This window comes from Mauremys reevesii, linkage group 1 (genome assembly GCF_016161935.1).
Source record: "Mauremys reevesii isolate NIE-2019 linkage group 1, ASM1616193v1, whole genome shotgun sequence".
NCBI classification, from domain to species: Eukaryota; Metazoa; Chordata; order Testudines; family Geoemydidae; genus Mauremys; species Mauremys reevesii.
The window spans coordinates 229,629,260-229,654,169 of record NC_052623.1 but is presented as its reverse complement, the minus strand read 5'-3'; the positions used below and the strand labels follow the sequence as shown (position 1 = coordinate 229,654,169).

General features: G+C 43.8%; 1 protein-coding gene across 2 annotated transcripts in view; it reads left to right on the top strand.

The window, feature by feature from the left end:
- The window catches only part of VWF (von Willebrand factor), a 232,140-nt gene that overhangs the window by 24,528 nt on the left and 182,702 nt on the right, over positions 1-24,910 (top strand). For both annotated transcript variants that reach the window (XM_039539548.1, XM_039539538.1), the window contains 4 exons: positions 11,962-12,178; positions 15,107-15,229; positions 19,992-20,103; positions 21,801-21,847. In XM_039539548.1, coding sequence (XP_039395482.1) covers positions 11,962-12,178; positions 15,107-15,229; positions 19,992-20,103; positions 21,801-21,847 — 499 coding nt within the window. The remainder of the gene's footprint in view (positions 1-11,961; positions 12,179-15,106; positions 15,230-19,991; positions 20,104-21,800; positions 21,848-24,910) is intronic.

The following is a 24,910-nucleotide window of genomic DNA, read 5'->3' as shown; positions in this document are numbered from 1 at the left end:
TGGCATGGGGCAGCCGCGGGTGCTTGGTTGCTGTGTAGACACACTGTCTGTGGCTTAGTTCCCCATTGTAAAATGGGGATGATAGCACTTTCCTACTTCACAGGGTTGTCATGAGGATAAGTCCATTAAAGATAATGAAGCTCTCAGATACTGTGGTGGTGATGGGGGACCATATATGTATCGACTTAACTTTAGTAAGAATAAGCTTTTACAAAACCAGTAGAAATATTTCTGTGGTTTGTTTAAATACCAATGGGAGCAGTTTCTTTTTAAGAAACACCCCCCCTGAACTGCTAGCAACTCAGTCATTGCAGCAGCCCTGTGCTAGCGCCCTGAAGGTGAAATAGGCTAAAACTAATTACAAATAAACATGCAAATTCCTAGCCTAGCTGGGGTTTTTTTAAAAGCAGTGGGAGATGCAAAAAGTAAATAGCATGCACTCTGATTCATAAAGGAAGTGTTTTCAATGAACTGCAGTTCAAGAGTCTCTAATGGCCTACAGAGCAGCTGTGGGTGGTGCAAGGAAAGTTGACTGGTTAATTGGTGCCGGCTCTCCTCTTTTCCCTAGCTGCTAGACTTCATTAAAAGAAGCTAAAATTACACGATGATGCACTTTTTTGGATATTACTGTTCTACATTGGCAAGGGCCACAGGGCTGTTATGTCGTTATCAATAGGAGGGAAGGTAGGCTGCATGCTTATGACCATGAGGGGAAGTGTCCATGAGACAATCTCTGTAGTACCATGTGGTCTGCACTATGAAAATGTTTCAGAAGGCCTGATCTGAAGTGTAATTTGTAATGCAGGCAAAGAGGTTTGGTCCTGATCTTGTGATGAGATGCATACAGGTAGGTCTGTGTGGAACCAGTGATGTTCCTGCATGGATCTCATTGCAGGGTCGGGCCCTGGAACTGACAAAAAATGTATTTTTAATATGATGTGTCCCTTTGATCCAGCAACTCCTGTTCACTGATTTAACTAATACCCAGGGGCAGCAAACCTTTGTGACAGTGTGACAGCTTTTCAGAGGTGACAAGTCTCTACATAATTTCCATCTCAACGGGTGTGCATTTGATTGATAGCAAATGCACAGTCCCACAAAATTTACTTCTGCTCAGCAGGGCCGCCCAGAGGGGGGGCAAGAGGGGCAATTTGTCCCGGGCCACGCAGGGGCCCCTCAAGAGTTTTTCAGGGCCCCTGGAGCAGGGTCCTTCACTTGCTCCGGGGGCCCCAGAAAACTCTCATGGGGCCTAGGCCCCAGAGCTTCTTCTGCTCTGGGTCGTTGTGGGCAATTTGGCGGTGGCAGGTCCTTCTGCCGCTGGACCCGCCGCCGAAGTGCTGGGTCTTTGGCGGCAATTTGGCAGCGGGAGCCCCCCGCCGCCGAAGACCCCAGGCCCCCTGAATCCTCTGGGCGGCCCTGCTGCTCAGATCTTCTTTGGAAGAGGAACAGAAATGTTTTATTGTTTGAGCTTCCTACCACTAAAAACCTGCAGCTGATCAATTCTGTCCTTACTGAATAGTTAGGGGATGAGGGCAGCCGGGGCTGCATTTTATGGCTCTTAGTTGCACTTGGGAGTCTGATACAGGTGCAGTGCAAGTCAGTCCAATCGGTCATCAGAGAACTGTCATCAGTGCAATGCATGTGCTGCTTGGGCATGCCATGGTCACCCTGTTAACTGGTTTACTAGTGACATTTGCTGGAGAATACTTTTAGGGCCATTCTGCTAATTGCAGTGCCAGAGGCAAATGGAGACTGACCTCATGGTACCCCCAGATTTTCATATTATCACAGTACTGTTCTGACCAACATCTGGACACCGAGGGGAAAAAAATCCCCTCAGTAATACAACTTATCCCCAGTTAGTGAACATCCTCTTTTTCTCTTGCCATTGCCCACCCTAGCAGTCTTCTCTAAAGGCTGCATAAAAATACTCCTGGGCTGTGGCGAAAGAAGCACTGGGCAAGGCTCAGGAGGGCTGTGTGCAAAGGTGCCACTTATATCCTGCCTATGTGCATCCTTGGTTGCCCAATGCTGAACAGAGTTTGCCTGAAGGCTGTTCTAAACTGCACCAGGTGCCAAGAGCACTTGTGGGGATATCCTGGAACCTGGAGATCACCAATGTGTAAGGAGGCCTCAGTCATGCCTCTTTTTTCCACAGCTGCTGCGACAGGTGCTGCCTTAGTAGCTGCTCTGGTGACTCCACGTTCCCCAAGGATTCCCCACGGCAGGGGATCCTCAAATTAGTTGTCATGGGGGTAGCGTTGTTTTTCTGGAGTGATGCAAAGATGCTGTGACTCAGCCAAGGGTCTTTCCCTTGGGCTCCATCTATCCTTTATGGCCTCTGCTTTGCAGGTATAAATATGCCCTCTGTTTCCATTAGGCATGCAGTAAACACGTACAAATCCTCACTGCTTTAGGAACAAAGTAGTTATTTAAGAATTCACTTACTGTGCATTCAGTATTACAGATTGTGGTGGTTATGGTGAAATCAAATTTTAACCCGTTTAGTGCTAATCTTGTGTACGCTGGTGTGAATTCAGAGTTAGTCGGCTGACTTTGGCATAGCTCTAGATTGACAGTGAAATAACTGTGATCAGAATTTGGCTGAGTAGTTGGAAGCTCGGGGCTAATCTAGAGCAATGCTTTTTAAGTTGGGCCTAAAATGATAGAGGAAATACAGTGTAGAAAGTTCTTGCTCTGGGGATATTTGATTGTTCACTACTCAGTCACACGGAGGAGGAGATTACTTATGTTCAGAGGCGCTTCTGGCTATTTACACAGACCCCTAAACCTTTTGAGCCTCTGAATAATGATATTTCTATTAAACATTCTAAAATTCATCGGAATGTACTAGCAACCCCAACCTTGTAGCCCCAGGCCCCTAGAATCTAGGCTGTGGAAATGTGTTGTTAACTATGGGTGCAAGTGAAACCCTGCCTACCCCATCTCGTATGTCTTCACTGCAATCAGAAGTGTCATTGTGGTATGTGGAGACATACCTGAGCTAACTTTCATCTAGAGCTGGCTGAAATTTTTCAGATTAATTATTTATTCACCAAAAAATGCAGTTTTGATTCACCTGGAACAATTCACGAATTTGACAGAAATGTTCCAAAATACAATAGTTTTGGTCAAAATATTTTTGGGGGGACTGGGAAGGAGGCCTTACAATTATTAACCCAGTGATTAGGGAACTCACCTGGGATGTAGCAGAGCTGGATTCAATTCCCGCCTCTGTCTGACGTGGAGAGGGGATTTGAACAGGGGTCCTCCCACTTCCCTGAAGAGTGCCCTAACCACTGAACGATGAGATATTCTTGATTGAGTCTCCTCTCTCCTGCTGAAGCTGTTCCACTCTTTATAAATAATTAGACCTTGGAGCAGGGACTTACGCTTGGGTCTCCCATATCCTAGGTGAGTGCCCTGACCACTAGACTCCAGAATAATCCTCACTCTTTCTCTGGTCCAATAACTGTTCATTGTCATTCATAGCGGCAGTTAATAGTAATGGATAATGACAGTGAACATCTTTTTCCTAAGCCTGAGTTTAGGTCTATGGAGAGTTTTTACCTTGGTTTTTGAGTTGATTGAAATCTGCCTTATTTATGGTGCTAAGGCTCTGTGAGACCTGCTGGGTTTGGTTTGCTTGACTGCACCAAAATACAAACCCATTCTAAAACTGGTTGGAACTGCAGTGTGGATGAGGCTCTGGAACAGTTCTTATAACTGGTTGGGGCCACTGGAGCTTTGTCTATCAAAATCAGTTTGAATTTGTTGAAAAATTCTTCCATTGTAGACAAGGCCACAGCAATCACCCAGCCCTGGCCTTGATTCTAAAGCAGAATGAGCACAGTTTACAGAGTGGATTAGAATTTACAGTTGCTTCTATATAAATCACTTTAAATATTGCTGCTTTGCAAGACGACATTTGCTCCGCAGGCCAATGAAATGAACTCCTCTATACTGTGAATTCCTGAGCCCACAGCATTTGACAAACATTGATTTAATTTATTCACTGCCATGAATAAACGTTGTACTATTAATAGAAGTCCAGCAAAAGTGAGGGCTTGCTGAAGAATTCTGATCTTTTCAATCAAGAAACAGATTCCTTTGTTTGCTAGCTTCAGCTTCAGGAATGCAAATCTCCCCCGTCTCTCAGCCCCTTTGGATCTGAGGCAGTCAGCTGGTAGGGGAAGAAAACAATAGCTTTGGTTCATGTCATTACTCTCCCCCATCTAGATCTGGAGTTCTTGTCTTTTCTTCCCCCACAAATTGCTGTTTCAAACCATGTCTCTGCAGAGATGCCTCACAATTTAATTTGTTGAATAAATGTTCTGGAAGATGAACAGCTCTATGGGCCTGATCCAAAGGCAAAACTAGAGCTCTTGCATTGACTTCAAGACAACGTCTAGCATTAAGTATGACAAACAGTGGAGCCCTGTAAATTGGTTTGAAAAAAAGGAATTGCTTGGATGCAGATTACTCATGACAAGATGAAAACTCTGACAGGGAAACTGTCTGGGTGCAGGGGTAATAGTGAGAGGAGTTGGGGGAGGACAGCTCCCCCTGCTTTCCCCGATTTCCCCTTTTGCTCTGGCTAGTGAGGTGAACACTTCCCAGGCAGGAGAAGCTGAAGTTGCATTAATTCTGGGGCTCCTAACCTTTCCTGCCAGGGTGTGAAACAGCAACTAATGGGGGAAGAAGAGGTATCCTGGCTGTGACACCCTATATACCTCCTCTCCTCTGAAGGAAGGTCAGTCCTGCCTGCTCTCTGCCTTTCTCCTCCACTGGATAAGGGAACAGAAAGAATTCCTGCTGCCTTCCTCTCCGCTCCAGGGAGACAGTCCCCACCCCACCTCAGTGCACACACCAGCTCTGTCGATTTTTGCATAAAATCTCTGTCTTGCCATGTCTTTAATGCAGTTCCCTGCATTTGACAATGTTCCATTGAAGGATCCCCCTGAACCCCCACCTTTACCTGTTTTGTGCATCTCCACCCTGGCCACATTCTCTATCCTGCTAGGAAATTGGGATGGGAAGCACCAGCAATATGCTTGCTCTACCCATGCACATGGTTTTGCTTGGATGGCTATGGCCCTGCCTGGAGACTTGAACTGCCTTCAGATACACGTATTCCCTGGTTCCCATTCTCTTCCTCTTGCTGCAGCACAAGAGGATGCAACACTGCATCATCTCATAAAACCCAGACCACTGATGATGGCTTCTAAACCTGGTTATCTCCCCAGCCTCTCTTCATCTACTTTAACCACTGTGTTGGGGTGATGGTCTCAGTCACTGAGAAAATGAAGTATCATCATGTGGTGACGACCTATCAGCTGACTCTAGGGATGGATAAGTAAATGAGATCACGGGCTGAGGTTAATTCATACACTTACTTATGATTTAATCAATTTCCTAACAATTGTTAAGGTTGAGGAAAACATATTGTTTCCCCTCTGATAGTTTTTAGTGTCCAGAAAAGTTTGTCATGTAAGTAATTGTGCTCAGTCATGCAATAGCTGCATAACAAATGCCTGTATAAAGCAAGACTCCCAGATCTAAGCTATGCTACCACTACAATAGATGGAAAGGGACAAGGCTTGCCCCTGTACTGCTTGCAGTTTGTAGTGTGTGTACATTTGGCTAATTGTGTTTAACTGTGTTCTGTAACCATGTTAATGACTTGGTTCATACAGACTGGGTTTTAGCCTGGTTACAGGAATCAGCAGTATTTCTGTCCCGCCGAAAATTTAATTTTGTGGAAATTTTCTGTCTGTCAAAAATTAATTTAGAGAGAAAATTCCCAACCAGCCCTAATAGACAGACCATCACAGGAGAAAATTGTAATTATTATTGTTCATAGTATGAACAATAAGCTCCACACTGTACTGTACGGAACACAAATAGTTCCTGCCTCCTAGAGCTCACTGTTAAAAAAACCAGACATGTGGAAGACAGGACATGCTGGGAAATCCAGAGAGGGAGTTAACAAAAGTGAATATTTTATTTGTGGTTAAGAGCTCACTGCTTGTGGGCATTGAGGAAAGAGTGGGACTTTAGGAAGGATTAAATGAAGAGGGAATGATGGGTTGGCAACCTGGGTAAGGGGGTCATCCCATGGATGGAAGGTGTAAGGAGGGGTTATTGGGAGAAGGAACTGAATGGGGAACTAAGGATGGCATTGCTGGAAGAGTGGAACATTGTAGGAGACAAGATATGGGAAAGACTGATCCTTGGACGTGAGGTTGGGAAGTTGTACAAGGGATTAGATTTTGACACTACTACTCTGTGTTTATGCGGTGCCTAGCACGATGGGGCCCCATTCTTATTTGGTCTTTAGGCACTTCTGTACTAAACATTATGATCATAATAGTTGTCTTATGCCTGGCTCACGAAGGTCCTGCCTGCAGTTACACAACCAGGAGGTACACAGTTAGAACAAGGTTGTGCCTCAGCTGGATCATAGAGCTTTTTTTTTTTTTTCTTTAAGGAGCTGTAACTCTAGTGTGAAATTCAGCCTTAATGTAAGCCAGTAAGAAGTTATATCCACTTTTACACCCGTGCTCAGTTTGGGTCCTTTATCTTAAGAGTTGTGTCACAGTTCCCATCACATAGTTACAACAGTTTAGTTCTATGTTCACAGACAAAACCAAACTGTTTTATAATGGAGTGCCCCCAACACAGCTATATTTGTAATACAGATGGATCGAAGAACAATGTTTGCAGCAATGCTCTTGCAGGAAGAGATCTCTGCTTTTTAGAGTGGTAAAAGGGTTTTATACATTCTTAAATGTGATCCTCACTTTCAAGATTTTACCTTCCCTTAGAAATAGTAGTTGGAGGCTATCTTCCATGGTGTCCTTGTCTATTCTTCGAATATTATAGCTATAAATAAAGTCCTGGTAACCAGATAATTTTGCCATTGACTTCAATGGGAACAAGGTAAGATGCATAAGGATGAGTATTCTCTGTCTACAACAAAGAGAGCCAGTGCTGACGTGAATCTTGTTTATCTCAAGACCTTGGAAGGCAAATGGAGAGGTGCATAGCTTGTGGGCTTGATTTTCCTCTAATTTACAATGGTATAAATCCCGCCAAGTCATGGAGTTACAGTGGCCCTGTATCTCTCTTACCCTGGTGTCTCACACAAGCTCCTGCAGAGTGTGGGAGAAAGCTTGTCTGAGTCAGTGTGGCAAGTTGTGTATTATTTATACCACACCCAAAGGTGTAGAAGGCACCTAACATAACACAGAAAGATAGGTATCTGCTTCAGAGAGCTTATAATCAGCCAGACGTCTTTAACTTTCTTTATTTGATAAGGAAGCCATGAGAAAACCAAATAAAATGAAAGTCCAGAAACATTAGACCCACCCCAAAGCAAATCCCTTCCAGATGATATATAGAACATATTGTCTTTTTCTATGCACAATAGATTTCAAACATAAAGGAAATAGAGTTCATTGTTTTCATGTTAAAATGTTTTACTCTGCCTTAAAGATTATTTTTTTAGTAATATCTATTTAATGGCATTTGTCTTTGTTATGCAATTCAGAGAGCAACAGAAATGCAGTGAAAACAAATCAGAAGAAGGTATAAAGTTCCACTGATGATTTTGTGCAGTGGGATTAGGGGAAAAGAGAAGTCAGCAAGTTGTGATCACAAAGAATCATCCATGCCATGGTGCCACCAATCACATTTAAATGACACTGCCAACTTGAAATCAGATTTAAAAAACCTAAAAATAAACAAAGTAGCATCAGGTCCTACATTTGTTCCTAAATATCCCTGTAATTTTTTGTGGGTTTACAATCACAGTTTCCTATATTTTTATTTTCTCCCCTGTTGCTATGTGAAAGAGCCCATAAAAACATCAGGGGGAACTGATTAATGCCAGAATTTTCAAGTGGCATTGATTTGGGTCTCCAAAGTGAGATGCCTTGGACCTGATTTTTCAGAGGTGCTGAGCACCCAAAACTCCAGGTGAAGTTTTGTGGCTCATTTCAGTGTTTCTGAAAATCAGGTCTGTGGCATCTCACACTAATCACCCAGAATCAGCGGCCTCCTTTTAAAAATATGTCTGAAACGAATTAATGATAGAGTGGAAAACAGTGAAACTGACTATACATGGAGTGCTGTCAAATGTACAAAATAAAAAAACTGATCTTTTTGCAAATTGGCAATGTCCTGTTAAACATTTGCAGAGATTCTTTTCCATTAAGGCTTAAACTCCACAAGCCTACAGCAATACCCTGTAGCAACAGATCATAGAAATGTAACTTGGTTAAAATTCTGGGATCCAAACTTTTCCAGTCTCGAGGGTTGTTTAGAATCCAAGGTGGGGTCCAGACCTAAATTTTGCAGCTAGCTGAACTATACCGCGGCAACTGAATCTTTCTGAAACTGGAGGAGGGGATTCAAAATCCAGGTCAGAATGTTATGGCTTGATCCCATCTCCAATCACGAGTAATTTACCATACATTAAATCAGTGGCCTTTTAAATTTCTCATGGAATAATACTATCAACTCCTTACATCTTTACACTGAACTACATTCAAAAAGAAAAGAATTTATATTATATTAAACTGAGGTTAGGATAATGATTAAATAATAGTGAACTGCTGGAGATGGTCAGTGAAAATGTTCTAAAATTTCATTTTGGCAAAATATGCTGTTTTGGGAAGCTGAAATGTTTTGTGAGGACATATCAGTTTCCATTAAACTTTTGTCAGGAAGATTGAAAAGAGAGTGAAGAGATTTTCTATGGCTGGGTGACTATAGCACTGTTGTGAGAGGACAGATTTAAGCCCCTACTCTGCCTGACTGAGAACGATTTGGGAGGAAAAACTCTACTCTGAATCAGGCTGAGCAGAGACTGGAACCTGGGTCTTGGACACACCAGTTTTTGTGAAAACCTCTGAAAGGTTTTAGTTTTGTTCCAGCCGGGCATGAAAACAAATTCTGAAATCTCACAAGTTACCGCCATTGGGAATTGTTGGTGTCTGTCTGCCAGGATTGAGCGCCTTCAGCTGAGTTTGAGGATTAGTCAAGCCCAACCTCCAGGCAGATTAATGAGCTCAGCTGCATTGTGTAGAACTGCCTGATTGGCTGAAGGGAGCCAGCCGGCCTGCTTTTAAACTCAGTAGCAGCAGTTGCTCAGTGCTTCTGCCTAGCAGCTGTTGATCGATCACTCTTGCTCCTACCCTGCTCCTGGTTCCTGACTCCAGCTCTGATACTTGGCATCTAGCTGCTACACTGCCAGTTCTAATTACTGCCCTTTACTGAATGGAATCAGAACAGCTTCAGCATGAATATTAGGCTGAATAATGTCCCTCCTGATAGAGAAAAGCAAGTACTAATTAGCAGAAAAAGGAATGCTTGTCAATCCCCGGTGCTCGCTACTTGTGCAGCACAGTGTAACCACCTCAGTCCTGCAAGTTTCTCCATGCAGGCACATGTCTCCATTCACAAAGAGCAGCTTGTGCCCGTGTAAAACAGACCCTCTGGTGCAACACCTAACTGATATTCTCCTTTAGCTCCAATAGTAGTGGGAAAGGCCTTTGGAGCTAGAGGAATTATTTTCTTATCCTGCTATCATTCTGGACATCTAAGGGATAATGGTGTGCAGCATAGTTACAAGTGAGTGTTCCTAAGTGGCCAAAGATTAGTTACAAACTCACAGTGATTCAGAAAATGGGGCTTTTGGGAATCATTCGCTCCCACATCTGTATTACTTTTCTGCTGGATGCGGCAAATTCTATGCTTAATAATAAGAACATAAGAATGACCATCCTGGGTCAGACCAAAGGTTCATCTAGCCCAGTTTCTTGTCTTCCGACAGTAGCCAATGCCTGGTGCCCCAGAGGGAATGAACAGAACAGGCAATCATCAAGTGATTGATACCCTGTCGCCCTTCCCAGCGTCTGGCAAACAGAGACTAGGGACACTATCCCTGCACATCCTGGCTAATAGTCCTTCGTGGAGCTATTCTCCATCAGGAGGGAGGGATAGCTCAGTGGTTTGAACATTGGCCTGCTAAACCCAGGGTTGTGAGTTCAATCCTGGAGGAGGCCATTTGGTGATTGGTCCTGCTTTGAGCAGGGGGTTGGACTAGATGATCTCTTGAGGTCCCTTCCAACCCTAATAATCTATGATTCCATGAATTTAACTAGTTCTTTTTGAATTCTGTTATAGTCTTGGCCATCCTCTGGCAAAGAGTTCCACTGGCTGACTGTGCATTGTGTGAAAAAATGCTTCCTTTTGTTTATTTTAAACCTGCTGCCTATTAATTTCATTTGGTGACCCCTAGTTCTTATGTTCTGAGAAGGAGTAAATAACACTTCCTTGTTTACTTTCTCCACACCAGTCATGATTTTATAGACCTCTGTCATATCCCACCTCAGTTGTCTCTTTTCCAAGCTGAAAAGTCCCAATTTTATTAATCTCCCCTCATCTGGCAGCCGTTCCATACACCTAATCATTTTTGTTGCCCTTTTCTGAACCTTTTCCAATTCCAGTATATCTTCTTTGAGATGGGGTGATCACATCTGAACTCAGTGTTCAAGATGTGGGAGTACCATGGGTTTATATAGAGGCAATATGATATTTTCTGTCTTATTATCTATCCCTTTCTTAATAATTCCTAACATCCTGTTTGCTTTTTTGACTGCCGCTGCATACTGTATGGATGTCTTCAGACAACCATCCACAGTGACTCCAAGATCTCTTTCTTGAGTCGTCGCAGCTAATTTAGACCCCACCATTTTATATGTATAGTTGGGATTATGTTTTCCAGTGTGCATTACTTTGCATTTACCAACACTGAATTTCATCTGCCATTTTATTCCCCAGTCTCCCAGTTTTGAGAGATCCTTTTGTAGCTCTTCGCAGTCTTCCTGGGACTTAACTATCTTGAGTAGTTTTGTATCATCTGCAAATTTTGCACTTCACTGTTTACCCCTTTTTCCATTTCATTTATGAATATGCTGAATAGAACTGGGCCCAGTACAGACCTCTGAGGGCACCACTATTTACCTCTGTCCATTCTGAAAACTGACCATTTATTCCTACCCTTTGTTTCCTATCTTTTAACCAGTTTATAATTGTTTATATTTTGAAATTTAATTATCAGTAATCAACTGTATTGATACATTGACAAGATTCATCAAAAGAAGGAAAAATCAGCTATAATTTGTCAAACAAAGTCCTTGGAACATCTTGGAAAGTTCAAATTATCTCTCTCCTACCACCAGCAGCTAAACATTTAACTAGGTCAGACTCAGATTAACTATTTATTTATTGCTTCCCGGCATATACCTATATTGTACTTATATATAAAAGCAGTTAGCTCACAGCCATTATGTCAAATGTTGGTATGGAAATTCAACGGTCAGAGTAACTCCCATGACTTCTGTGACACTTACTGGTCTTCTAATCCTGCAGTGAAAAAACAGGGTCTAGATAAAAATATTAGAATTGGGCAATATAATATTAGACTTTATTGTTGTCATTGATATAATTTATTTGTGTATGTGTGTGTGTCAAGAGGTTAACATAGGTACATTGACGCACACCGGTCCTTTCTGTTCTCTGCCTGTGCCACATAATAGTAATAATTTGATATAATTCTGGTTGTTGGGTTTAGTGTGGAGGTGGCTGGGTGGTGCTTATTGGCCTGTGATGTACAGCAGGTGAGACTAGATGATCTGGTGGTCCCGTCTGGCTCTAAAATTTATGACACTACAACTCTAATAATTGACCTTGAAGGGTAACGGTGTGTGTGGGGTGGAGGAGTGACATTTCTTTTGCTTTAGATTATATTAAATTTTTCAAAGCCCCACAATCCCCCAGATTGTCTTTCATACCATCCCCCCTCAAATCATGACCCACTGGTTGAGGAACACTGATCTAAACAGTTTGTAACAATATTTTGATTTTTCCCTCTCACTTGTTCTAATTACACAGGGCATCATGGAAAGGTGCCAGCTGCTAAGGACATCTTCAGTATTCTCCAAATGCCACCATCGAGTTGATCCAGAGCTATTCATTGGTCTCTGTGAAGAAGACTTGTGCACCTGTGCTCAGGACATGCACTGTCACTGTCCAACTTTCCTTGAGTATGCCAGGAGCTGCGCTCAGCAAGGAGTGATTGTGGATGGCTGGCCTAACGACAGCTCATGTAGTAAGTTTATATCATTACGATTCCAAAGCTTCCCGTAAGGCTATTATTGCTTAACCCACAGATCTATACATTGCAGTTGAGAGGGTCTGTCAGAAAAAGCTTTTACTCCTCTCCTGGTTTATCTAGCAAGATTATTTTGTTGCCTCATTCTTTACTAGCTTGAATCTACTCTACGGGAGTGTCTATCCATGATGTGGCTCCATTATCAGTAGAGTGCTGCCAGCCATGAGCTTTAGGATGAGGTGGCTTGATTTCCAACTCTGCCAATAAACTTCCAGATAATATGTGACTCAAGACATGATCACCCTATTTTGGCCAGGGAAGTACACATTCATTAGGGACAGGTGACAGGGTGTTCATACCCAATACCCAGCAGGTCAAAGAAGCATCTAAAAGTCTGTGAGGGCAGAGAGTGGGAGGAAGAGATGAGAACATGCCCTCTTCCAGAACATCTGTTTGAGCTGCCAGTCAGGAGAGATGGGCTAATAAATGGGGCAATCTTACTTCTTTGGGGTATGAGTCTCTCCGTTGCCCTGCACTTTGTGTAGTTTTTAACACTAGTACAAAGTGTGTGTACGATGCTACCTTTCTGATCTGGTGGTGTGTTACATCCACATTACACTCTCCTTACGCTGACAGAAATAACTACACAAGGTGTGAGGCAGGGAAAATCAAGCCCCTGGTTTGCCAGTGGGGAGGGCCAGAATCATTCTCCATCCTGTTGGGAAGGGTGGTTTATTTTCATTTGTGGTTTTAGTCAAACCCACAGATCAACAGCATTTGTTTTTCCTTGTTTACTCTTTGGGAGAGGAGATAAGTGTCATAGTTTAGGCCACTGCACCTGTACTTGCCATCTCTGGCCCAGCAAGGACACCCACTCTAGTTTCCTGCTCCCCAGCTGTCACGTCTGTTGGGTGGAGACCTCCATCTCTCTCCTTTCTGACCGAGACTGAACAGCTCCCTGATTATACTATGAATTCACCAGCAGTCAGTCTGCCTAAGCAGGCCTGCTTGCTTGCTCTTCAGAGACTAGTAACAGTGTAGCTGGCCACAGTTATGATTTACCAAGCAGTTCTTTCTATGCAAGCACATTTTATTCTTACGGTAAAAGCACTGCTGAGAAAACATATTAAAACCAATAAAAGAACTACACATGCTAATAAGCTTAGCAGAGATCACCTCAACTCGAACAAGGGCTGAGGCAGGTGATTAGTCCTTCAAAGCCCACCAAGGAGTCTCTTCTTGATCACAAGTTCATAACAGCCTCAGCTCAGAACTAGCACACTCATGAAAAGTTTTAGCGTACCCTTTAGGGGTCTTTGATCTGGAGTTTCCAGGAGCAGGTAATTAGTGGACAATGGCACAGCTTCAAAAGGCACAGCTTCAAAAGGATGGACATCACCCCCTCCCCCATGAGTCATTTGCAGTCTAGTCACACCCAGTATTTCCAAGGAAATCCACATCACATGTATTGTCCTAAAAGTCCTTTGACATTTCTAATCCTTCCCAGAAATTGCATTAGTCAGTCTCATAGAGAAATTACAAACAATTCTCAATAACAAATACACAATTGCATTTTTAACACAATGGACCCCAAAGGCATTAAATTTAACCCATGCTTTGTCTATGCTGCACTTTCATTGGTAAAACTTTTGTCGGTCAGGGGTGTGAAAAAAACACACACCTGGCTGACAGAAGTTTTACTGACGAAAAGTGCTGGTGTGAACAGCGCTTTGTCGATGGGAGATGCTCTCCTGACCACAAAGCTACCGCCTCCTGTTGGGGGCAGATTTATTTTGTTGGCGGGAGAGCTCACTCCTTACATGGTGGCATGGCTGTAGTGGCACAGCTATGCTGCTATAAGGTGCACAGTGTAAACATAACCTCAGTAAATTTTATCTTAATTCCACAATGTCCAGGATATTGAAGGAAATTGTCATATCTGTCACGACAAGCTTAGATATATTTTTCTTCTGCTGGTAAGGACCTTATGCTGCTTCCTAGAGACATGAGGCCTGTGTGGCATATGGTCCCCTGGGAAAGAGACTACTCTGTGCCCTAATCCTAATGTGAGGACATTGCTTTCTTTTGTGTTAGCTTTTACGGAAGCATCTTGCCCAGCAAAGAAACTCTGCTTGCGTGGTGTAGTGTTGTCAGTGCAAATCAGTCCATGTGGTTGTCACCAGAGGGTCCTTTGATACAAGCATTCTGGGTTAATTTGTCTCTGCCATGCTATGTGTGTCCCATGAGTAATGTCATTGGGAAATAGAATTAACTGGAAATTTGATGATAGTTCATAAAAAGAAGCTGAGGATGAACCCATGCATGTTAAGGCTGGGCCAGCTCCAGGATATATTTTGGGATTTCTAGGTCCCACACCTGATTCACTTCTCCCTGACAATACAAGACAGCAGTGTGACAAAGTGAATGAGCTTTACAAATGTGAGGGTCTTTAGGAGGTAAATAATCCATTTCTGTATTGGAAGCAGCTAGATATCCTTGCAGGGCTTTTCTCAGTATTGGATCACACAGATTCCACTCAGAATTATTGTCACGTAATTTGCTTTCTTTCCATGGATGATATGTGATTTGTGAAAAAACTTTTTTTTTTAACCTTAAACATGTCTATAGAACAAAGTGGCAAGGCGGGTGAGGTAATATCTTTACTGGACAAACGTCTGTTGATGAAATATATAAGCTTTCAAGCTTTCACAGAGGTCTTGTTCTTGTATAGAACAGAGTGGCAGATGCAACTGTCAAATTAAGCAACAAAATTAACATCTATTAAATATTTTGTTCCCGAAAATGAAATCATTGATCAGAGAGGATCTGACCTCATCTCTGACCCTGGTCGTTTGTTCTATGATAATTAAAGAGATTAACAGTTATTAAGGGATATGTATTTCTAATTTTGTTTAATTGTTTCAGGGCCAAGATGTCCAGTTGGCATGGAGTATAAGGAGTGTGTATCTCCTTGTGTCAAAACCTGCCAGAGTCTGAATATCAATGAAGTTTGTCAAGGACAATGTGCTGATGGCTGCAGCTGCCCTGGTAATTTATTTACTGATTTATTTACACAGAGAAACATTTGGCAATGATGTTACCTATTTTACGAGAAGAAGAAAACCAGTGTCTGTCTTCAAATGTTCCTGAAATCAGCACTTCTCTTTGCGTGTGCCCTAGAATAGGTCAGTTTCTATACTGCCTGTATGCTTGCTCTATGAAAGGACTTCTATTTAAGTTCAACTAAAAAAATAAATGTCTTTGTGAACATCAGCACCAGTTAGTGCAGCAGGAATTCCTTCCAGGCCAGGGGTTGCACCATGTGATGCCTACAACTCTACAAATTTCTTCTGAATTACTTCAGGTTAGAGGATCCAACTCTCAGAAGAAGAAGAAGAGACGATTCTACTGAGGGGGATTATTAAAGCAAAAAGGGGAGATATTTTACATTTTGTTCAGGAGGATCCTTAGTGGTTTAAATCTATGGGCCAAATTGTTCATACTGCCTTCTTCATACAAATTATCTCATTGAATTCAATGGGGCTATTTGCATGGCTAAGCTGAGCAGAGTTTGGTCTATGTGTTTTTTCTCTCTTCCTCTAATATGTCCATCACTGCCATATGAAGAAAGCTTGATCTTTGGCTGTAGAAACCATGTTCTCCCTCCACTTGCTTCTCTAAGAGGGAATAGCCTTGTAGTTCATGTTTATAGTGCTGACTTCACTGGTGTGTACAAAGATGTATGTTTAACTCTGTCTAGTAATTTACCAGATACCTCATGTAACTAAGTAAGCTTTAACATGTGGAAAGCATGTTTCACAGCAGGGGAGTGGCAACAATGCTAGAGGGGTGTGTGTGTGTGTGTGCCATCGACATTTCATTCTAAATTGGTCTTTACAGCCATTTATACCTCACTATTGTTCCTATTATATTGCAGTTTCTTTTATATTCTGTCAGTGCAGGCCATGGCCTGGGGAGGTGGCAGGGTGGGGGAACTTGAATGTCTCTATGGGCCAGTTAATTAACAGGCAAAGTCCTATGGCCCATATTATACAGGTCTTCTGGTCTTATGAATCTATGAACTCCTACTGCTCAACCTCCCCCTGGACAAGCATTGTGTCTGTAAAGCCCCAGTGTAGTTCATTTTGTAAGGCATTAGCCTTTCAGATCTGCACATCTTCCTTGGTGTCCAATAGCAAGTGTATATGCTTTTTGCTGGTACTCAGGGTGAACACTGCTCAGCACCCTTTGCCTGCAGCAGCAATGCTCCTAAACTTTTCATCTTGTTTGCAAAGTGGCTTGTACAATTCTAAAGACAACTGTGTACGAAACTCAAATGATGATGTGCTGCAGCGGGTTATCAAAGCATTCTGGGACCTGGTCTATACTACAGCATTAGATCGACTCAATCAACCTAACTCTGCCAGCGGCTACACTAAAATGTCATTCCCACCGATGTAACTCACCCGTTATGCTGACTTAACTCCGCCTCTGCGAGAGGCATAGAGCTTAGGTTGACACAGTTAGGTCGATGCAGTGTCAGTGTAGACACTGTGTTGCTTATGTCCACTGTTACTGGCTTTCAGAAGCCTTCGCCCAAAGCCCCACACTGACAGTTAAATCAGTGCAAGTGCTCCTGGTGAGGCCACGCGCCGCCGACACAAGGAGCAGTGTGGACATGCAAAAGCGATTTAATTACTGCGGTAGCTGTATGTCAGTGTAACATAGGTTGACATAATTCTGTAGCGTAGACATGGCTTTGGATGAGAGGTGTTCAGGCTGCAAGTAGAGAAACAGGAGTTGGATGATTGAAAGAACAGGGCACTGAATATGCTTGATCACATCTGGTTATAAACACGAAGCAGGACAGCCTGGATAGTGCTTGGATGGGTTCCTCCAAAGCAGAGTTTGGATTAGACTATTCCTTTTAGAACAACAGGCACTGCTGACTCTATCCCCTGCCCTGCTCTGCATCACAAAATAGCCTATACCTGCATAGCGGTGTTAATAAGACAGCTAACTGAAACTAGAACACTGTAGCAAAACTGCTTCAGAGCCAGAGGCGTCTCTAGGCGTTTTGCCGCCCCAAGCATGGCAGGCAGGCTGCCTTCGGCGGCTTGCCTGCGGGAGGTCCCCGGTCCCGCGAATTCGGCAGCAGCCTGCAGGAGGTCCACCGAAGCCGCGGGACCAGCAGACCCTCCGCGGGCAGCCTGCCTGCTGCCCTTGCGGCGACCAGCAGAGTGCCCCCCGCGGCTTGCCGCCCCAAGCACACGCTTGGCGTGCTGGTGCCTGGAGCCGCCCCTGTTCAGAGCTGACTGATTTCACCTCATTCCCATCCCCTCACAATCTGGACAGCGTAAGGAATAGCCAAGAGAGTGGAATTAATTAGTTGGGAAGTACTGCTGCTACCCTGCTTCACAGCTGGTTGTTTCAATTACAGTAGAACCTCAGAATTACGAACACTTCGGGAACAGAGGTTGGTTTTAACTCTGAATAAAATTTTATGGTTGATCTTTCAAATGTTTACAATTGAACATTGACTGAATACAGCTTTGAAACTTTACTATGCAGAAGAAAAATGCTGCTATTAACCATCTTAATTTAAATAAAACAAGCATAGAAACAGTTTCCTTAACTTGTCAATTAAAAAAAAAAACTTTCTCCTTATTTTTAGTAGTTTATGTTTAACACAGTACTGTGCTGTACGGTATTTTTTTTTAAGTCTCTGCTGCCTGATTGTGTACGTCCAGTTCCAAATGAAGTGTTTTGGTTAACTGCTCAGATTGTAACTCTGGTGTTTGTAAATCTGAGGTTCTACTGTAGCTGCTCTGGTCACCTCAGTTCAGGAGAAGTGTGACGGGAGAGAGCAGAGGAATGGAGCTGTAAGAGGAGGATGGGAAGGGCACTGTTGAAGATGCTATGGAGGGAGGGAATGGCAAAGGGAAGCAAGGAGGTAACTAAAGGAGTGTCAGGGAGAGAAAAGGAAGAAATACTTCAAATATGTGTTCTTATTGTTTCAGTGCAATGTTAGTGATGGAGAATTTTACCTGAGTTTCATAACATGCCACATCCAAGAAGGATCTGACCAAGTGAGCAGGGAATCTGCTTACGATGGAACTTGAGGAGATTTTAACCAGCATTTCTCCTCCCTGCTCCAGTCCAGCCTCTGCTCCAAGAGAAAAAGGAGCCAGTTCAACTTGGCCACCACATAGTAGTTTTAATGTTTAGTTGTTTTTGCCAGGAAAATACAGACTTTCCATTTTCTCCTTGGAGAGCCCTGCTGCTTTTAAATGCATAGATCCCAGTTTAATTTCTCACTAGGATGGACTTCTCAGAAGTAAATATAGGAAAGAGGTGTCTTCTAGTTGTGAGTGTGGGTCTCTGAAAGCCAGGAACCCTTTGCTCCATTCCTGGCTATTCCATTGGCTGATTGTGTGACCTGCGACAAAACATTTAACCTATCTGTGCTTCAGTTTATCCATCTGTAATATGGGCACGATAGTCCTTAAAGGAGTTACTGGAGATATAATCCGCTCATTCCTGATTTCCTGCGTGAGTGAAGGGGGGAATGATTTGACTCAGCAGCTTGACTTTTGTTCCTCTCACAGGCCTGTTTGTGGCACGCAGCTTTCTTCTACTGTTTGCTGGCCGAGACAGCTGCAGCTTCCATCTTGGCCAGCCAGCAAAGCTGCAGCTGCTCAAAGCGTACTGGCTGGACAGCCGCTATGTAGGATCTCTGTTTTCCTGCTGGTGGCTCCTCCAGCTCCTATCCCACTCCTCTCTCCTCAGCATGTCACTACATGCTCTTACCCATCTATTGACTCCTACCCCCACCCCGCACCACTGAAACCCTTTGATACATGTACTTCTGGTAAGGACTTGTGACACTGGTCCTGGGATCTATCCCCCACTGGTGACCATACATATGGGCCCATGGCCTGTTACATTTTGATTACAATTCCAGACTAGCCTTGATCATGAACATTCAGGTCTAGGTTTGGGCTTGGATTTCAGTCCTCTTCCACATCTCCCACACTCTAACCTTAAGTATCAGAGGGGTGGCCGTGTTAGTCTGGATCTGTAAAAAGCAACAATGAGTCCTGTGGCACCTTAAAGACTAACAAATGTATTAGAGCATAAGCTTTCGTGGGTGAATACCCACTTCGTCAGACGCACATCTGACAAAGTGAGTATTCACCCACAAAAGCTTATGCTCCAATACATGTTAGGGCTTGGCTACACTTACAAATTTGCAGCGCTGCAGCAGGGTGTGAAAACACACCCTCTGCAGCAGCGCAGCGCGCGCGCGCTAGCGCGCCAGTAGTGTCAGTCCCCAGTGCTGGGAGCGCTACTCCTGTCGCTGTCCCCCATTCAGGGAGGTGAGGGGGACAGAGCTGGGAGGCTGGGGGCGCTGGCTTGGCTACGCTGGCGCTTTACAGCGCTGCGCTCAAAGCACTGCCAGAAATGCAAGTGTAGCCAAAGCCTTAGTCTTTAGGGTGCCACAGGACTCATTGTTACTCTAACCTTAAAGATGTCTGGATGTAGGGTTCTGGCTTGAACCCACCCCCAGTGATTGTGCAGAGTGGCTTAAATGGGATGTCTATGGGGCTTCCAGAAATGCACAATTGAGCACGTTCACAGGCAGAAGCGACATCTGAATGAAACTCCTCAATTCACATGAGGTTCTTTGGACAGTCCCAGCTCTTTTCAATTAGCTCTGTGAGTAACCCTGGATAAGAATGCAAATGAAATCTTGTCAAGAGTGGATCTAATGTGTGTTTTCTTTTTTGCCATTGCCTGAACTATCCAGTGGGGAAGCTACTTGATGGCGGTAGCTGTGTTGACAGCTCTGAGTGCTCCTGCATACATTCTGGCATGCGCTATCCTCCTGGCTCTTCCATCTCCCAGGACTGCAACTCATGGTAAATACAACGATGCAGTGCAATTGCTATGATCCAGGCTGCTCTAGATAAGTACTGCTCTTCAGTTTTGTGCACCCCCCCCCCTTTTCTTTTAATTGGCAAATGCCCCAGTTTAAGATTTGGACGAGCCAACCTCTTCCCAGAAGCAAGCTGTTCACAAAGACTCAATCAACTCCATTTTCACAGCGATATTTGATCTAGTAGAATTGTGTAGGGGTCATAGTCTTTCATGCAGTGGAAAAATATTTGTTTCCTGAATAACATAAAATTGCAGACTCCCAGTCCCAGCTAGTTTTGGACGGTGGAGTTTTGTTTTGACTTACTACATTTATTTAACTCCCTTTAAACTTAGTTCAAAATTTCCTTTGAGAAGGCCAGTTAAGGCAAATTCATGCCCCTTCCCTCTTGCAAAGCCATCATGTTGCCCCTCTCCAGCTTTGTAGCCTAAGATTCAATGGTGCAACCTTCTTCTTTCACCTCTACCCTGAATGCCATCCTGAAGGGGCGGGGGGTTGTTACCCAAGCAGAGAGAAGGGAATGAGCAATGTATCCTGAACTCTGTGTGTTAGGGGAACATCGGGCAGATGTTTCCAGTCAAACAAAAGAGGGAAACTGATATGCGGCCCATGCAGACCCACAGTGCAATAAAGCAGGAGGCTCTGTATATCACCACAGTCAGCAAGAAGCAGCTCAGCCCCCCACGCCCATGTATCAATGATGCATGAGCAGTGACCATCACATTAGCACCTCAACCTCTCCCAGGTGGGATGGAGCCCCCCAACCCTAGGGCCTTCTGCAGCTCTGGGTTTGACAGCGTCATCCAAATCACCCTGCCCTTGGAAGACTAGTCCAGTTTAATAGACTTCATCCTTAGAAAATGCTTCCTGCTATTCAGCCTAAATATTCCCTTGCTGAATGTTGTACCATTAGCCTTGCTTGTATCACCCTAAGTAATTCACCTCGCTCCAGAGGGTGTACAAGAGATGGGCTAACTGATCAAATGAGAGCCAGCCAATCCCAATTCATTCTCTTATAAAAAGTTGTGGGGCTTGCAGGTGTTGTGCCCTATAGGACCAAGCATGATAGCAACAGCCAGTGGTGTGCATTGACTATGCCTTATACTACTACTGCCTCCAGGAGCTGATACTGAATCCATTCTCCCATCCACAGACCTGGAAAGAAATATTATTTCTCTCTCATCCTCTCACACACAAGAAGGGTTATTCATCGTTAAGACTGTACGTGCCAGGGTTTCAGAGGAAACCCTCTGAGGATTTTTTTAAAACTATTTGGTTTTAGAAGAACACACGTTACAGCTAAAATAAACAGGTGGCTTGGGGGAAAAAAAGGAGAAAGAGTTCTGTACTTTTATAACCATGCTGATTCATAGATTCCAGGCCAGAAGGGACCACTGTGATCATCTCACCTGACCTCCTGTATAACACAAGCCGTAGAACTTCGCCAAAATGATTCCTTTTAGAAAAACAATATTACAGTTCAATACTACAGTGTTTCCCAAGGGGCTAGCTGGAAGGAGTGTGTGTATGGAAGATGCATATGTTAAGCTGTATTGGGGCATGGGGGAGCATGACTGGTTTGATTTTTCTGAAAGGGGAGCTCAGCTTTCAGCTGTTTTGAGACATGCCGCAGTGGATGTGAAATCACGCACTCTAACTTTTCAACAATATATTTCCTAGCATTTGTCGACGTGGCATCTGGATCTGCAGCAACGAGGAGTGCCCAGGTAAGCTGATCCTTGTGCTTATAGCTCCCCAAAAATATGTAAGCCTTGCCAAGGTCAGTCCCACGCATGGATGAGCGCACAGACAGGGGAGTTGTCTTTGTCCTTGTCCTTGTTTTGAGTTTTTGCTGCAAGTCAGCACCAAGATCATATTTCAAGAGTCCAGGAGTCCACAAGATACATCAGGATGTGCAGACGGGTTTGTGTGTGGCAATATAAATACTTGTTTAGGGGAAAAAAAAAAAACACGAGTTCTCTTTCCATTGCTTTTCTTACCATGTTGTAAAAGAGCTGTATATTCAGAGCAGAAGCTTCCAGGTAAAGGAAAACTGCTGTGCTAACTTGAGTATCTACAATTTTCTAAGGGTTTATCTACATATGGACAGGAAAATTAATCTGAATTAACTAACAGTATGAATTTAAAGTGGATTAGTTAAATCACATCAAGCCCCCTGTGTGGGCACTCTTATTCAGAATTAAATTGACCTTAATTCAGTTTAGCTTGATTCACTTTGAAAGTCAATCAAGCTGAACTGAATTAAGGCCACTTTATTTCTGAATAATGGTATGTCTACACTGCAATTAGACTCTACGTGGGGCTTGGGCTAAGGGGTCTTTAATTGTAATGTAGACATTCAGGCTCAGGCTGCAGCCTGAGCTCCGGGACCCTCCCCCATCACAGAGTTCTACAGCCTGGGCTCCAGCCTGAGTCCAAATATCTACACCACAATTATAGAGCCCCTTTGCCCGAGCCCCACAAGTTCAAGTCTGGTGGCATGGGCCAGCCGTGGGTGTCTAATTGTAGTGTAGATACCCTAAGAGTGTCCACACAAGGGTTTAATGCAGTTTAACTAATCCACTTTGAGAATCAATTTGGATTAATTTTTCTGAATGTCCCCATGTAGACAAGCCCTAACTAATGGCCTGATTTAGCAAACACTCTGATGGGACTACTTACAACAGTAAGCCCTACATGTCATAGAAGTAAACTGGACCATGCATGGTACTCTGTTTAGTAGTGTTTGCAAGCTTGGGTCATAAGTGATGTGTTCTGTTCAAGGAGCCATGGCTGGGGAGAGGCAAGTAGGCCAGCTGTGTTCCATTACACAGGGGGGTAGCAGGCCACCAGTCTTTTTTCCTCTCCTTCCTAAACTCACCTAGAACAACCTGCTTGCAATGGATAGCTGACACTTACATCCTGGGTACTCATCCATCCTGGAGGGTGTGGAGGGAGGGAGGAGGAGATGATTGAGTGTCATACCTCTTGCCATAAGACTGCTCCAGCAAAGTCCCCATTCCCCCCTTCACTCCATAAACCCATTCCCCTGAATCTGAAATGTACATTTGCTGCTCTGGGCCCTCCTTCAGTTCCAGCACTGCAGTCAGCAGAGAAAGAGGAAGCCTGCACTGGCCTGATGCAGCCCCCAGCATGAGTATGTGTAGGGGGATAGTCACAGGCAGCTGTGACCTACCTAGTGCTGAGTTGTGAGACAGGAGGAGAACTAAGAGAAGGGGGACTTGGGGGACGTGGGAGATCAGAAAATGGGGAAAACATGTAGCTCTCTGAGGCAAAGACAGAGGTGAGATCAAGAAAGGATCAAAGTGGGAGAATTATACCTACCTGCAAGTGGACATTGAAAAGCCTCTCATTGGACTCTCAGCTGCCTTGCCCCATCCTTCTTGAAAATATCCCCTGCTTCAAATGGAAATAGCAGTTGCTCCAAAATTTCAGAGAAAAGCACAATTTGAGAGGTGTGGAATCACTGAAAATGGAAGGGAGACATATTTTATGAGAAATTCCGTGCAGGCCTGCCACACACAGGCCCAATCCAGCCCTATGTTTGTCTAGTTCATTGGTGAGTTCTTCAAGTGCAGCACAACTGTGCAAAGTAACTGCTTAAAAAAAGGAAAAAAGGCCCACAAGGTTCCATGTTTATTGTGTCTCATGACTCTAAATCAAATGCAATCAATTCACAAGTGAAAAACGCTGCTGCTTTTAAGTGCAAATTCAGCCTGAGGTGTAAACCCCAAACCGTGATCTTTATGGCTCATTCCTTGTCATCAGTAAGAAATACGTGGGCCAAAATCTGTTCGTGATTGCAGCCCCTTTGTCTTTATTGGGATTACTGAGGTGAATCGATACGTGTGGAGCAAAGGCCTGCAGTTAGAACATAGTTTACAATTCTGCTGCTGCACAGGAGGTAATAGAATCCAGCTCCCTGTCTTTGAGCTGAATTGGCTCTGCCAGGTGAACAGGAACAGGAATAAAAAATTGCTTGCTTTGGTCCCTTCAGCAAGCAGATCTAACTCATTAGTTAACTAATTAAGGCTGAGGGGTGGATAAGTGTAGTAATGTCTATGTGGTCACTTACTTATGTATGTTCAGACTGCACACATTGTGAAGGTAGCCCTCTTCCTTCACCCTTGATATTGGCTTGTCATTTTAGGCCCAGCGCCTTCAATTTGTTCTGTGCAGGCAGATCCCTGCATGGCCCATACAGAGAAATTCTGGCCCTACTACATCATGTTCGCTGGGGCCCCACCCCCTTCCATTTCACTTTCTTTATGCAGATGTTACAGACGTTTTGGGAGCCTCCCTGTATTTGAGGGCCTGGTACAAATATCCCCCTTCTCCTCTCTCCCCTGTCATCCCTACTCTCATTGACTTCACTGGGGCTCCATGTAGGTGTTGGGGCTTGACCGCATGAAATAACTTGATTAAATTGTAAGCTCTTTGGTGCAGAGAACATGTCTTTCCTGTATGTTTGGGCAGTGCCTAATATAATGAGGTCTCAGGTCTAATTGTGGCCTCTGGGCCCTACCACCACAGAAATAATAACAACCTTCTACATACACACTGGGAGCAGATATGTTAAAAAGTCCTATATTTCAGTAGTTCCTTTTTACAGTAGGAGGGACTGCAAGCCGGAATTCAGTTTTATTCTGTAAGAGCTGTGGTTTTAGCTGTTAAACTGTGAATTATTTCTGGTTTAATGATAATTAAATAAACTAAATATAAGAGGAAATACCACCAGAAGTTCTGCCTCTGTAAGAAACACTTAACTA